We start from the raw sequence: 13,921 nt of genomic DNA, 5'->3' as shown, positions 1-13,921 counted from the left end.
CCATCGAAAAATAGAAAATGTTAAGGATTAAACCTGTGGTTTCACCTTTTTTGCCTGTGCCCTCTTATAAGGAACACTCTACAGGTTCCTCATTAGGATTAAGGAAGAATTTGAGTTATCACTGCCACCAAAGAGACATTTCTCTTGTGGCAACCTGTTATCATCATGAGGAGCAGTGTGACTAGAGACTAAAAATGTATTCACAATGCTTTAGGGCGGTCTGCTGCAAATGAGCATGGAAAACTGAAACTCCAAAAGGGTTTTGCATATGTTTATTTTGAAGAAATTAAAATATTTTTTTAGCAGCTCTTGTACTGACATGATTCCAAATGTATTAAAAAATGTAGTTCAGATGCAGAGAAGAGGTTTGTATTTATTGTGCTGGTAACATTATTCTCTGACAGACAACAAATATGAGTATGCAAAGACTCAAACCAGCAATACAGGAATTATTTAAATCCCATCTTTCTGCTCAGTGCTAGCCAGGTTTTGTCTGGTTGATCCCTACATTCATATTTTATTTCTTTCTTTTCTATTACTTGTTAGTTGACAGATAATTCCTGTATCACCGGTTCCTCATTTCACATACACATCCCAGGCTCACTTTCACACAAAAATTTAAACAGAAACGCACATTATGCTGTGAATGGTTTTACATATATTACATGGTTTTACAAACAGTACTGTACTGTGTACAGTACTCTGTGTTTGTCAGTGCGTGTGGACTGTACAAGAAGATTTACATATCAGGTATTATTCAGTTGGTGTACTAAATACCTGAAATGGATCAGAGGTTGCTGGGCCTGGACATGGTAGCAGAGGCTAGAAAGGAGAAAAACATTAATTGTGATGCAGAAAATTCTGTTTATATTTCTGACTTTTGCTTCTTCTTTGAGAAATATTGTGGCTTCTTCTACTCAGGTATCTGAAAATGATTCATATGAAGTGAAAATCTCTCCTTTTTTTGCGCACAATTTGTATACAGGCAGCTTGTGACAAAGCAGCATAATGAAAAAATGCTCTGGCTTCCTTTAATTTAAGGTCCTCACATGGTCTAGGGGGTTATTAAAAGCTTTTGTGGGCAAATTTGGGATAGGGCAAATAATAATGGTCTGTGTTTACCCTTTATGCAGAGTTGTCTAGATCGTTTGGAACAGAATTATTCAAAAGGTAGGCCTATCTCTACCTATTTTTCATTTTTAAAGTGATGTATATTTTACTCTATTTTAGTAAGAAGTCTACCTGTGTCTGATCTGCTGTTCTTTCAATTTAATATTGATGCAAAATGTAATCTTCGCCCTCAATAATAAATTCCGGATAACATGGAGTCCAACAGCACTGATTCATTTAGTTACTGATTTCAATCACTTCAGCTTAGCTTATTTTGGTTGTTAAAAAAATAGGTCTGATTAAGAAGTAGATGTGTAAGCTGTGCTCACAGTTTCTTTATATAGTGGTTGAAATGGGTGAAACCTTAACAGTGTGTTGCTAAACTGTGGATTAATTGCTGTAAATGCTTGTAATGGCTGTGAGGCTTTTGTGAGTGTGTGTATATATATATATATATATATGTGTGTGTGTGTGTATATGTATATGTGTATATATATATATATATATATATATATATATATACATACATACACACATATACACATATGAGTTTATTTGCCAGTTCATACAGAATCAGGTCAGATGTTGAAACTACTTGGCGAAATACTTTTTTATCTTGTGTCTAAATTCCTACTTTAGATGTTCCATGTGAGGCTTTTAGCTTTTTGTGTCGAACACATTTTGGCCTTGGTGGGGGTTAGGACCTGCCCCTTTTTGGACATCTCGAATGGCCACAGTCGCTGCTGCTGGTGTTTTCTGGAGGAGGAAGTGAAAGGAGACAGACCACAGTGAAACAGAGAACCAAAACATACTCATTCTTTTCTTAGAAAACTGTTGAAACTTCCTAAGACTGTGTGGCCTGAAACGGGTTTTGAGAGATTTACTTAGCCTTGTTAGATCTTGGACCCTTGACTTTAGCACATCTGACACTGTGATATTATTACACATTAGAGGTGCATTAACTAATTTATTTGCAGCCACTAGAGCAGGGATGACAACACTAGTCCTTAAGATCTACTGCCCTGCTGGTTTTCCAGCTGTCCCTGCCCTACCCACTGCTGATTACCTGGGTCAGGTGTGTTCAGGCAAACAGAACATGGAAGGGATCTCAAGGACCAGTGTTGGTGACCCCTGCTCTAGAGTGTCTAGTGAGACCCGAAACAAAATCACACTATAAACCTTTCCTGCGGTGAGGCGCAGTACATGATGTCCCTGGTTGGGACAAACTGCGCCAAAGTCAGGCTCCAGTCCAGAGCTAGTGGTTATGCCAACTAGGTTATGTGTTCTACTGTGTGACAATTTGTCAGTCTAGTGGAAGGCTCTGGTTAGTGGTAAATTTAGTTTTATAAACTGCTTTTTACCTACCTTTCATTTTAAAACTCCTTCACCTTGTTAGATAAATGTGACGGCAATCACATTTTGGTTTGAACAAGCACCTGAGATCTGAGACATCTAAAGAGCAGGATTAGCAGAGGAATAGCACAGGTAGCAGGGGCCTTTTTACAGACATGCCTCAGTAAAAGTGGTTGTTTGGCAGATATGTGGAAAGAAAAAAAACAGGTCAAATATTACTGACTCATGAATGAAAAGAATTGGCTGGGAAGATTTTCTAGAGTGGCCCTGAAATGTGCAAAGCATGTTATGTGTTGGTGGCACAGTGACACAGAGATGACTGGAAATCTGCACCCAAACAACATGCAACAAGCAATCATGTGTCATCAGTGATGCAGCAAAACACTTGAGTTGAAGACACACGTCACACGTGCTTAACAGTTTGACTCAATCAGGTCAATTTATATTGTCAAATTATGAACCTTTCAGTGACTTTCTTTAAACATAGAAACAGAGAAACAAAGGTGAAATGTGGCAGGTTTTATTCAAAATATTTTCAGAAATATGACTCTTTTTACATACAGAGCTTCCTTCAGGTCTATCAGAGTCTAAATGCTGGGACTTTTAATTCTCACATATATTTTCAGAGATACCAGCTGCACCAGTCAGTGTCCAGATTTAATTTATACTGGCAATATGGGAAACATGGATCCATCCATCTTCTTCCTCTTATCTGGGGCCGGGTCGTGGGGGCAGTAGCTTATCCAGCTCATCTGGGGCAACACCGAGGCGTTCCCAGGCCAGCCGAGTGACATAGTCCCTCCAGCGTGACCTGGGTCTTCCGGGGGGTGTCCTCCCGGTCATGCCTGGAACACCTCCCCAGGAAGGCGCCCAGGAGGCATCCGGTATAGATGCCCGAGCCACCTCAGCTGGCTCCTCTTGATGTGGAGGAGCAGTGGCTCTACTCCGAGCTCCTCACGGGTGACTGAGCTCCTCACCCTATTTCTGAGCGAGCGCCCGGCCACCCTGCGAAGGAAGCTCATTTCAGCCGTTTGTATCCGAGATGCCCCACCCTACTTTTTAAAATGATATATTCCTCAGGTTTGACAATGGAGTAGTCCTACTAGCCTGAAATCTAGAGTTTCAGCTAAACCCAGAAGACCAATTTTAAATATATATTTTCTGCGCTAAACATTGACAATTACCTTGAAATGTGCTCTAGAAATAAAGATATTTTTACCTTGACCTTTACATTACAGCTTATCAAGCTTCATGGGAAATGGTGCTAGATCACCCAGACCACATACATAGTCACTATACTGTAGTTACTATATTAATAATAAGATGAGCTACTTTATTTCATACTTTTATGTGGCTTTTATGGATCAAAGCAGCACAGGATGATGTCAAGAAAGAAAAGTCCTAAGTTTACAATTACGTGCTAGACACCAGGTAATATTAGTTTGAAATGCAATACATAATCACCGTAAACTGAAAGTTCATTTTTTTGTTTATTGATCGCCCAGCTAAGGTAACCTCTAGGTTGGAGTAAATGCTTTCTTACAACTTATCTTAAAACCTGGGTGTTGAAGAACTTTGTAACAACTACTATAAGAAATGAAAAAGTTGAAATGACTTAACATTGTATAACTGGAGTTTGTCTACTGGACAAGTGGTCCAGTGGTGCCATATCATCTCCAGATCTCAGTAAGGTTAGTGGGTAAACAGCTGTCAAGACAAGAACTAGATATCTCATGTTGAACATGCTGAACAAAGCTGCTTCAGGTGATCTGCATCTGGGTTATTTTAGGTGTGCTGTGCCTGCACTTTAGTCTGGCTAAGACGAGGAAACTGTAAGGATGTGATTCAAGTTTTACTCTTACATTTGACTTACATCCCTTTCCTGTCCTTTCCTGTCCTTTCCTGTCCTTTCCTGTCCTTTCCTGTCCTTTCCTGTCCTTTCCTGTCCTTTCCTGTCCTTTCCTGTCCTTTCCTGTCCTTTCCTGTCCTTTCCTGTCCCTCCAGGAGAGCCCCAGGCTCCAGACTGAGTGCTAGCCATGCAGTCAGACCCGACCTCCAGCACTCTGCACCTGGTTGCCAATGATATGACTGGTATCATGGAGAAACTAGACACCCGGGAGCTCGACCTGGGAGATGGAGAATACGACACGACAGACACCAACACCCCAGGTGTGTGCATTTTGTCAGTGTGATGTGGTTTAACATAGTATTTTTCTTTTTGTCTTTGTGTGATATCTCATGTATGTTTGCATATGTCTGTTTTTTCAGCGGACCGGTTGCCTTTCACAGCAATCTACCATACAGTAGGTTTCAAGGAGCCTGAGGCCAAAGTCTACCTGTCTTCTCCCATCACCGCCAGGATCTTGGAGGTGGAGCGGTTCACGTCGGCTCAGGACCGCTTTAATGTCACCACACAGAGGAGCGTCAACAAGGTGTGCACAAACACACATTTCACTCTGTGCACTTGTTATATTCTGTGAGAACAGGTTAAAAAGTCAGTAACAGTCAATTCACACACAGAACTCTCACCAATTACACACAAATGCTTATACCAATTTCACAATTACCTTATTTTGTTCTTAAAATGTTACACTTTATGCTACATCTCCCAGCATTTGATATGGTTTCTATGTTCTATTGTGAATAAAATATGGGTTTATGAGATTTGCAAATCGTCTGTTTTTATGTAGATCTTTCACAGTCTTGCAACTTTCTTGGAATTGGATTGTATTGACCAAGATTGCTGTGATTTTTAACAACTTAAAATTTCATTTAAATTAAAAATGAACTGCAAGTCACAGGCTAATATTTTGAATAGACACTGCCATCCCCCAGGTCCTGTGCTCAGCAACACTACCTGTTATCCATCTGTTACTCCAGTCTGTCCAAAAAATAAAACATCAACATGAACAAACAAATGATGACCAAATGTTGACACTACCTTTTTATACAACTTCACTGATACGTTAAAATCCCTGTGCCCTGGAAAGAGGCTATTTATGTTAGCTGACATCATTGTGAAAACGATATTTTAGATCAATACCACACTTGTATCTTTTAGTTCTGCTTGTAGTATTTATATTTGTGAAGTACAAGCATGTGAGATTTACTCCAACTGTAGCTATTAATAAAATTAAGCTACCAACTATTCTTTTTTTCCCACTGCTTCTAATTAATATGATACTTATTCTGTAAATGTGGATTTAAATTTGTTTTTCCTTTCATGCATTACATACAGTAAGGCACTTGAAATTGCATTTTGTGTATGAAAATGTGCTTAACAAATAAATGGCTTGCCTTTATGCTAAGCTTATTGTCTACTACAAGCCGTAGCTTCAGAAAATGTCATTGATCTTCTTGTCTGACTCTAAACAAAAAGCTAATTAATCAATATTAACATTTAAAAAGTTTCTTTAAATCTTCATTTAATAACTAATAACCAGTAACCACTGATCATTTGCCTGGGTAAGTATTTCAAACCTCATGTGAGTAATTAAGTAATGAAATTGGGTTTATTGAAAAACAGTCAGAAGTATAAAGCACTAAAAGTAAACATTAACTTGATCATCACTGATGTCTGTTCAGGCGATGCCGGCTGTGTTTAAGATAGAGTTGAAACATGGTGAGTTTACATGGCTGGTGAAGAGGAAGGAGAAACACTTCATGGATCTCCACAGAGAGCTCAGGACCTACAAGACCTTCATGAGGCTGCCGTTGCCGTCACGCAGGTGAGCACTCCTGTACTTTTGTCCTGTTTGACGTTTGGATTTATTAAGGCTGCATACACTTAGATGAGAGGGGGTGTAAACAGGAAGAGGAGATGATTACTGGAGCTATATTAACTTGTATCATATCAGATCCGCAAAGCACATTTTGTCTTCAGTATACAGTGTTTCTTAAATGCCTCCATCTTCTAAACCTTACACCAAATTGCTAAATTACATTAGAAACATTATTGGTTAAACGTTTTACCTGATTCATGTAATTTCCCTCTGCAGTCACACAGTAAAGAGGCAAACGGTGATGATGAGTGAGGTGAGGCAGATGCCAAACCTCCCCAGAGGAGGAGAAGGAGAGCTGGATAGGGAGGGCCAGGTTTCTAGTCGCAGGGTATGTCATTCGCCAGAGCAATAGTCATTCATTAGTCTCTCTTATTTGATACTTGGTGAACTTTATTTTTTTACTGTGTTTCAGAAACAACTGGAAGATTACTTGAATAAGCTGCTAAAGATGCCAATGTACAGGAACTATCATGCTACGGTAAGGATGACACTAGGGTTTAAAAAGGTTCTCCCACACATCTTAGAAAGCTTTGAGAAACCCCACAAGTCCTGGAAACTGATAAAAAAATAAAGCAAAAGAAGTTAGAGGTTGGTGGTCTCCTCCTGCATAAAAAAACTTTGTTGTTTTTCAGATGGAATTCATTGATGTTAGCCAACTGTCCTTTATCCACGACCTGGGACCAAAAGGCTTGTAAGAACTACTTGTTGTCATATATGCTTGCCATTCACTCTTGGTTTTTGTATTGACATCTTAAACTTTAGCCCTCAAAACAACTATGGAAGTGTATTGGTTCATGCAAAATGAGCAGAGAATGCACATTTGTACAAATATCCTCAGCACTCAATTAACCCCACCAAGAATTGTGGCTGATATTTAACTTCAGAAGAAAGGTTTCAAATTTGCAGCACTGCTGTCGGCACAGCGGCTGTTATTCATTTGAGAAGTTGTCAACATTAACTACAAATTTTAGGAAGGAGAGGGTGTTTCTACATTACATGTTTATGAGAGACTTTTTAAGACTTTCCAGTCAAGTGTGAAGATGATTGAAGTTCAGAAATGGGGTTATTGGTTAGCAGTTCTACATGTGTGCATTACAGGCACTGTATTCAGATTAACATTGCCATGTTTGTGCTCATTCACATCATCTTTGTTGGTAAATTCACTGGAAAATTCAAATACAGTAACACAATATATTACTTTAAGGCATTGGGAATCTAATCTATTGAAGGAAAGGGTCTACTTTCTTGGCAGGAGTTCAGTCTCCTGCCAAGAAACGACACTGGACGACACTGTTCATACCCTGATGTCCTTAAGCCTCCAGTTCCTGGAGCCGGTTCTTCGTACATGGATTAACTGGTGAGCTGGATAATTGTGTTGACAATTTGACATGATCCCGAATCTCAGTTTTGCTGAGCTGGTTGTCCTGACAACATATCCAAACTCTCAAATCTGGTCTGGAGCAGGTTTATTCTCAGGTTTAGTCATTGTAAGCAGGTTAACCTCCTGGATATAATCGATGTCGGACCAAGTCCATTCAACTATCGATGCACCGTTTTTACCGACATTTGGACAGTTATAAGACAGGCTGAATACAGTGCTGCATGATCGGTAGGACTGTTTCCCAGTAGAAATATTTAGTCAGGAGGGCATCTTCTACTTGAGTGGCTCGTCAGTGCCTCATATCAAAGGCCAAACAAAAAGGATCCGTACACTAATACACAGTCAGGGTGCATTATACTGCACTTCTTAACAACTGGCAGTTTCCTTTGTACAGTAGGAAATGCAGCACATTTAGGGAAAAGGGCTGTTTACAGTGTAGTAAGAAAAGCATAGCCTACCTGGATTCTAAACATGTTTCTACAGTATAGCTTAAAGAACACACCCGCTTGCAGGAATATTCTTGTATTTTACTTTCATTTACACATTTTCACAGGTTTTAGTTGTGCTTGTGCTTGGTCTGTTGAATGCAGTCAATTAGAGATCTGTCATGTTGCTGTCATTGTAGATGATACCATATTGGTGGCAACAGAAAGGATTAAAATCATTTTGCATTTAATTTGAGTGACACTTCTTGCCATACATTTTTCTGCATTTTCATTTGATACTGTAGCCAGTGGGAACCCGGCTGATCATGGTTTCTGTGGTTGATACATATGGGCTTGTCAACCATGGCAAGAGCATGCAATATATCTCAGATGACTGAATCTGAATCCAGCTTTTGTAATCAATCTTTCAGCTGTGTTTGAAGAACCAGCATAATTGAATATCCTTATCCATGATTAGAATTTTAAGCATTACGTATCTTATCTTGGATCTGTTAAGCCACGTACGAAGAACTGGGCCCTGGTCTGCCGTACATGCTTGGTCAGGCCAGATATAAATTCTTTCTCTGCTTCTAGAGACCAGGAAAACTTGTCTGGTGAAGAGTTAAGGGCACAGAGAGGCATGCCAATACTGCTATACCCACAATTGAACAGCCTGTAGAAATGGGTGAACCCATCTACCATTGGAACGGTTTATGGGAGATGTAAGTGGGCCAGTTCATCACCACCTGCGCTTAGTTTGGGTCAGTGTGTTGTGTTTGGTGTTAAAATAGTCCTGGAAAGAGCACAGAGGGCAGGGTGGAATTTACATTTCCTTACTTTGAGGAATAGCTGGTTCTTCAGTAATCTCTGCAATACCTTTGGCACATGACACATGGAGGTCTTTTAAGAAAATTACAGTATGTTTCGATTACAGGATACCCGTTTTTAACTGTAACATCATTTAGGCCACTGAAAACCTTACAAGGAGTAAGTTATTTTGTTTTTCACAATGAGGAAAGATGGACAGCTCTTGCAGCTAGAGATTTTACAATATATTTCTCTATAGTCCCCATTTGCAGGCTTGTATAGGGATTTACAGATAGGTGGTCTGTAACACAGGCAGGAATGATGCAGTGGCAGATATACAGTGAGTCATAATAAATATGTTTTTTTTATATAGTAACTGGGATTCAATGTGAGTTCTCCGATACAGTATTTTGGTAGGATCAACAGCTCTCTTGTTTTTCAGAGAAGGAATGGTGTTGAAGCGATCTGGTGGCCATCGGATTCCTGGAATGAACTGCTGTGGTCACAGCAAAATGTGCTACCGCTGGTCCAAACGGTTGGTTAACACAGATGGACAGCTAGGATGTTCTCTTGGTTTTGGTCATAACACCAAATTCTTATTGAATTGCTGAAGCCTAATGACACATGCTAACATTTTAGTTACAACCTCTATCATTTGACCGCCTCTGTAGTTGCAGTCCTGTTGGTCTTATGAAAGAAAATTTCCCTTCAAGTATATTGAAATAAGGTAGTAATATAGTGTTTAGTAAAAATTATATTGAAATTCCAGGACCTGTACTTAAGTGTGCAGAATCATTTTATAGTAGATTTGCAGAAGTTTCTGTGCCCTCTGGGTTGAAATATGAAATTTATGACCACATGTGTGTATAGATGGCTGGTGGTAAAGGACTCATTCCTGCTATATATGAAGCCGGATTCGGGTGCCATCTCCTTTGTGATGCTGGTTGACAAAGAGTTCAGCATTAAGATGGACTCCAAAGACACAGAAACCAAGCACGGCGTTCGTATCGACAGCCTCTCCAGGTTTGTGATATGTATTTACTTTATGAAACTGGTATTAAGGAAACTACTGTAGAAACAGCAAGATCGGTGAATATTTAGTTTTCTAACTTATCCAAGCAGCTTCTTTCTTTTTTGTAATATAAGTAGTAATAGGTTCAGTATCACAGGACTATGCTATTAAAACTAAGCATTCATAATGTGTCAGTTATTACACTGGCTTAGCTTTCTTGTGCTATACATCCATTGTTGTCCAAAAACTGTTAAAAACACACCACTGAGTCACACCACTGCAAAGAGTGGTGTGTTCTTTCTTCATAATGTGAGACCTGTCTGTTTTTAAAATCAGCTCCAAAGGTTAAAAACAGATGTCACCTTTTACAGTTTTTGATGTAAGAAAGTGTCAATGTGATATGCTGTTTAAACTACTCCAGTATCTTTGTGAATTTACAGGGATGAGTGCACAAAATTCATAGTTTTTATGAGGTTTGTGGAAAAATAACAAGAGCATACTGTTGCTACACTTTAACCACAACATGACAGCCCAACATCAAGCAGGAATTAAATAATTGGCTTGTGTGAGTGATATCTTTGGCCATGATCTGTAAATGACAAAAAATCTGACTCACTGACAATATCCAACAGGAGAACAAATGTAAGAGAATTTAGCAAAGATGAAATTAGATTTTACATGAAAGTAATGTTACTGAAATAATTAAAGTGCGATTGCTGATCAATAATTCATGTAATTGCATTGCACACATGCTAATTTAGCTTTTTATGTCATGCACCAGGTAAAACTTGATGCAGGACACAGAAAATACAGTTCAAGGGTCATTCCTTCCTTGCCATAAGGCAGTCAAGCAGACAAGGGTTTCAGACATAATGCGGTCAGGTTTCAGGTTGGGTTGTATGCAGGTGACAATGTATAAGACCAGACAGACAGGGTCAGAGGACTCAGCTGAGTTTGTTCTTCTGGACAGATCGTACTCTCTCTAGGTAAAACTCAACAGCACAACTCAGGACACAGAGAATACAGTGGTTCCTTTAATTTGGCATGTTCAAGCAGGAATGAACAAAGTACAGGAACAGGCAGAAGCAGAGCATGAGTAGAATAGACAAAGTACATTTACATAAGTAGATAAAAACAAGTAAAGCCACTCTGACAAAGAAGTACTGAGAAGACAGGTAAGTAATGTGTCATGAAAACTAGAGGCAAAGGAGTCTTGTTGAAATGCCTGTTGTGGGAAATGTGAATATCAGGTGGAAATGGATAGCGTCTGGGTTAGTGACTTTCGATAAATGCCCTCTGCTTTAATGGGCAGATCCTGTGTGGACATCCACTTTATACTTACATACATAATAATAGGGAGATCAAAAATATATTGTTGGCTCACAAGCAGAGCAATGGAGAAGGCTGGCCCAAGCCTGGGCCCAGATCCTACAGCGGTGGTAAATGAAGACCTTAACAGATGGGACAGCGACATTCTTCTCTATGCAGAAGAGAGAGAGGTGGTTGATACCCATATGCACACTGTAGAAGGATGGTCCAGAGGAAATGAAGGTGTGTCTTGCGCATATTCTAGCCAGACAAACTTTTAAGACCAGGAATTGGGATTGTCTCCGTGGCCAACGGTAGTTTTGATAGAGGCAAGACACAAGTCAACTTACTGAATAAGTCTACAATAGTAAATATCATTTTATTACATTTGAAGTGGATAAAACAGTAACCGAATTCATGGAGATATGAGACCAAGGACAGCGACAGATGTATAGAGGGTGAACGTGGCTACTCGGACAGTGATGAGAAACCGTATTCTCTAAGCAGGCTGGAAAGGCTGTCACAAACTCCCACATGACTTCATTTCCAGAGACAAGGTCAGACTCAGTATGTGCAGCCCCAGAGGTAAAGGCCATGCTGGAGGAATGCCCCCACTGCAACACCTAAGAATGGAGATTGGAAGGAAGATACAATCAATTAGGACAACAATTGCTTAGGGCTCGATGTGTAGTAAGAGCATCCTTCACCCTCTGTTCCACCTCCCATGTTACAGCTCCCACACAGCATGAGACAGGATCTTCTCTGGCTTTCTGGGTTGTCCACCTAATGGATGCAGGATGAGGTATTGGGCTTGATGTCTCTGGTACCACTATGAAAATAGTAAAAAATGGAATCTATTGAAGAAAAGGACCTACTTGGCTCGCCAGCAATTCAGATTGCTGAACACTGGGTTATGAATAGCTGTCAGTTTTCTGCTTTTAGCTCACTGCGGGTGGAAAACTCAGGGTTCTTGGCATGGTTCTCCCAGGGTTGGAGTGATTTTTTTAAAAAATGGACAAGAGTCTGTGCTCTGAGACAGACGTTCTGAAAGTGGTCACTCTGAGGCTGTTTTAGGTGTGCTTGATGAGCTGACATCTGCTTACCTAGATAAATGTGAGTTGCCATCTGAGTCCATTCTTCTGGCCAGATAGTACTGTCACTGAGCAGGTAAGACTCAACAGCTCAATTTAGAACAAAGGGACAGTCCAAAAGTGCCTCCCTGAAAGCCATATGTTCAAGCAGGCAGGGGTTGCGGGCTATAATAACGTACAGGAACAGAGAAGATATACAAGGAGATGAGGGGCAAAGGCTGGAAAGCTATGGCAAAATAGCCATAGCTCTCTAGAAAAATCTGGCAATAAATGAAGTAAATATAGAGGGAATAGGATGGAAGTGCACAGGATGGGATGCAAGAGATCTGTCAGCTGAGTGAAATGATGGGAGAAATCGAACGCTTCATCAGGTAAAAGGGGAGCACTGGACAAAGAATGAGAACTGAAAAGGTGGCATCCTGGAGCAGACTGTGATAATATAAGAGAAATTAAAAGTATTTCTTTGTGTAGGTCTCTGGTGCTGAAGTGCAGCAGTTACAGACATGCCCGCTGGTGGGGTCAAGCCATTGAAGGCTTCATCCAGAAGCACGGGTCAGCCTTCCTCACTGACCACCGCTTTGGATCCTTCGCTAGACAGGAAGAAAACATCCCCGCCAAATGGTAACCAAAGTAGTTAATTTAACCTTTTCCTCTAAGCTAAGCCTTTGACCTGCCATTCATTTACACTTGCATATAAGAATAGATATAGAGTAAGTGAAGTGCACGATTTAATAGTTAATTCAGTCTGCAGGTTCAGTTCAGTTCAGTTCAGTTCAGTCTATTAAAAAAATGTTTCTGTGGCTTTCACAATCGTTTATTAAGCTTTTATTAAAGAACTAAAGTGCAGTTGCTGAAAACGTTGCTCTTAGTCCCCTGTGAGGAGCTAAAAATGACTGATTCAGTTATTTACAATAGTGATTCAGTTCAGCTAGTTTACTTTGTAAAAGGTACAAAGACATTTGTTTGTACAGTACTGTGGAAAAGTTTTAGGGGAAGATGTTAAGATTCTTATCCATCAGGCAACACCATCTGGATCAGATTTCACTGATCCTAAATTCAGTCTGCAGCATGAAAACAAGCCTATATATATATAACTATACAAAGTCATAAAGAGCTATACCTAGAGATAAGAAGAACACTGAGTGCTGCAGTAGATGTTCTCATCTCCACCTCCTGATCTCAGCATCATAGAGACAGTGTGGGATCAAATAAACTGACAGAAGACAACAAAAGAAGTTGGACAACCTAGTGTCAATCGTCTGGCTTCCATATTACTTAGAGCAATCTTGAAAAATGCTCAGACCTCAAAAGATGTTGAAAGTGAACTAACGTTTGTTGAATATAAACTATGAGGTGGTTTCTAGTTCAGTTTAACCTTATGAAAGCAATCAAATATTAAGTGGTGCTCTAATTTTGCCTCTAGGCCTGCTGTTTAGTATTGGGATTGATATTGTGACAATAACAGTGAGTAACATCATAAAGTTCTGGGCATCCAGCAACAAAAATTTCCCTTCAGTGGTGATTCCATTTGTTGTTGTTGTCACCTCCTTCAAATCATCTGAGTTTTTTAAACTGCAGATGTCATGGTGGCATAAGAACAGAAAAACAACAGCCACTTCAGCGAAAAGGTTGCATGCAAAATGTTGTGTTCT

General features: G+C 39.9%; 1 protein-coding gene across 2 annotated transcripts in view; it reads left to right on the top strand.

The window, feature by feature from the left end:
* The window catches only part of pld1b (phospholipase D1b), a 59,166-nt gene that overhangs the window by 19,417 nt on the left and 25,828 nt on the right, over positions 1-13,921 (top strand). For both annotated transcript variants that reach the window (XR_003295628.1, XM_026305700.1), the window contains exons 2-10: positions 4,468-4,632; positions 4,732-4,895; positions 6,049-6,191; positions 6,462-6,573; positions 6,658-6,723; positions 6,878-6,936; positions 9,301-9,393; positions 9,729-9,881; positions 12,741-12,890. Coding sequence is in view for 1 of the 2 variants with exons in the window: in XM_026305700.1 (XP_026161485.1) it covers positions 4,500-4,632; positions 4,732-4,895; positions 6,049-6,191; positions 6,462-6,573; positions 6,658-6,723; positions 6,878-6,936; positions 9,301-9,393; positions 9,729-9,881; positions 12,741-12,890 (1,073 nt within the window). In the remaining variant the exon portion in view is untranslated. The remainder of the gene's footprint in view (positions 1-4,467; positions 4,633-4,731; positions 4,896-6,048; positions 6,192-6,461; positions 6,574-6,657; positions 6,724-6,877; positions 6,937-9,300; positions 9,394-9,728; positions 9,882-12,740; positions 12,891-13,921) is intronic.

The sequence above is a fragment of the Mastacembelus armatus genome, unplaced genomic scaffold (assembly GCF_900324485.2).
Source record: "Mastacembelus armatus unplaced genomic scaffold, fMasArm1.2, whole genome shotgun sequence".
NCBI lineage: Eukaryota > Metazoa > Chordata > Actinopteri > Synbranchiformes > Mastacembelidae > Mastacembelus > Mastacembelus armatus.
The sequence above is the reverse complement of the archived record's forward strand: the minus strand, read 5'-3'. Positions and strand labels throughout refer to the sequence as shown.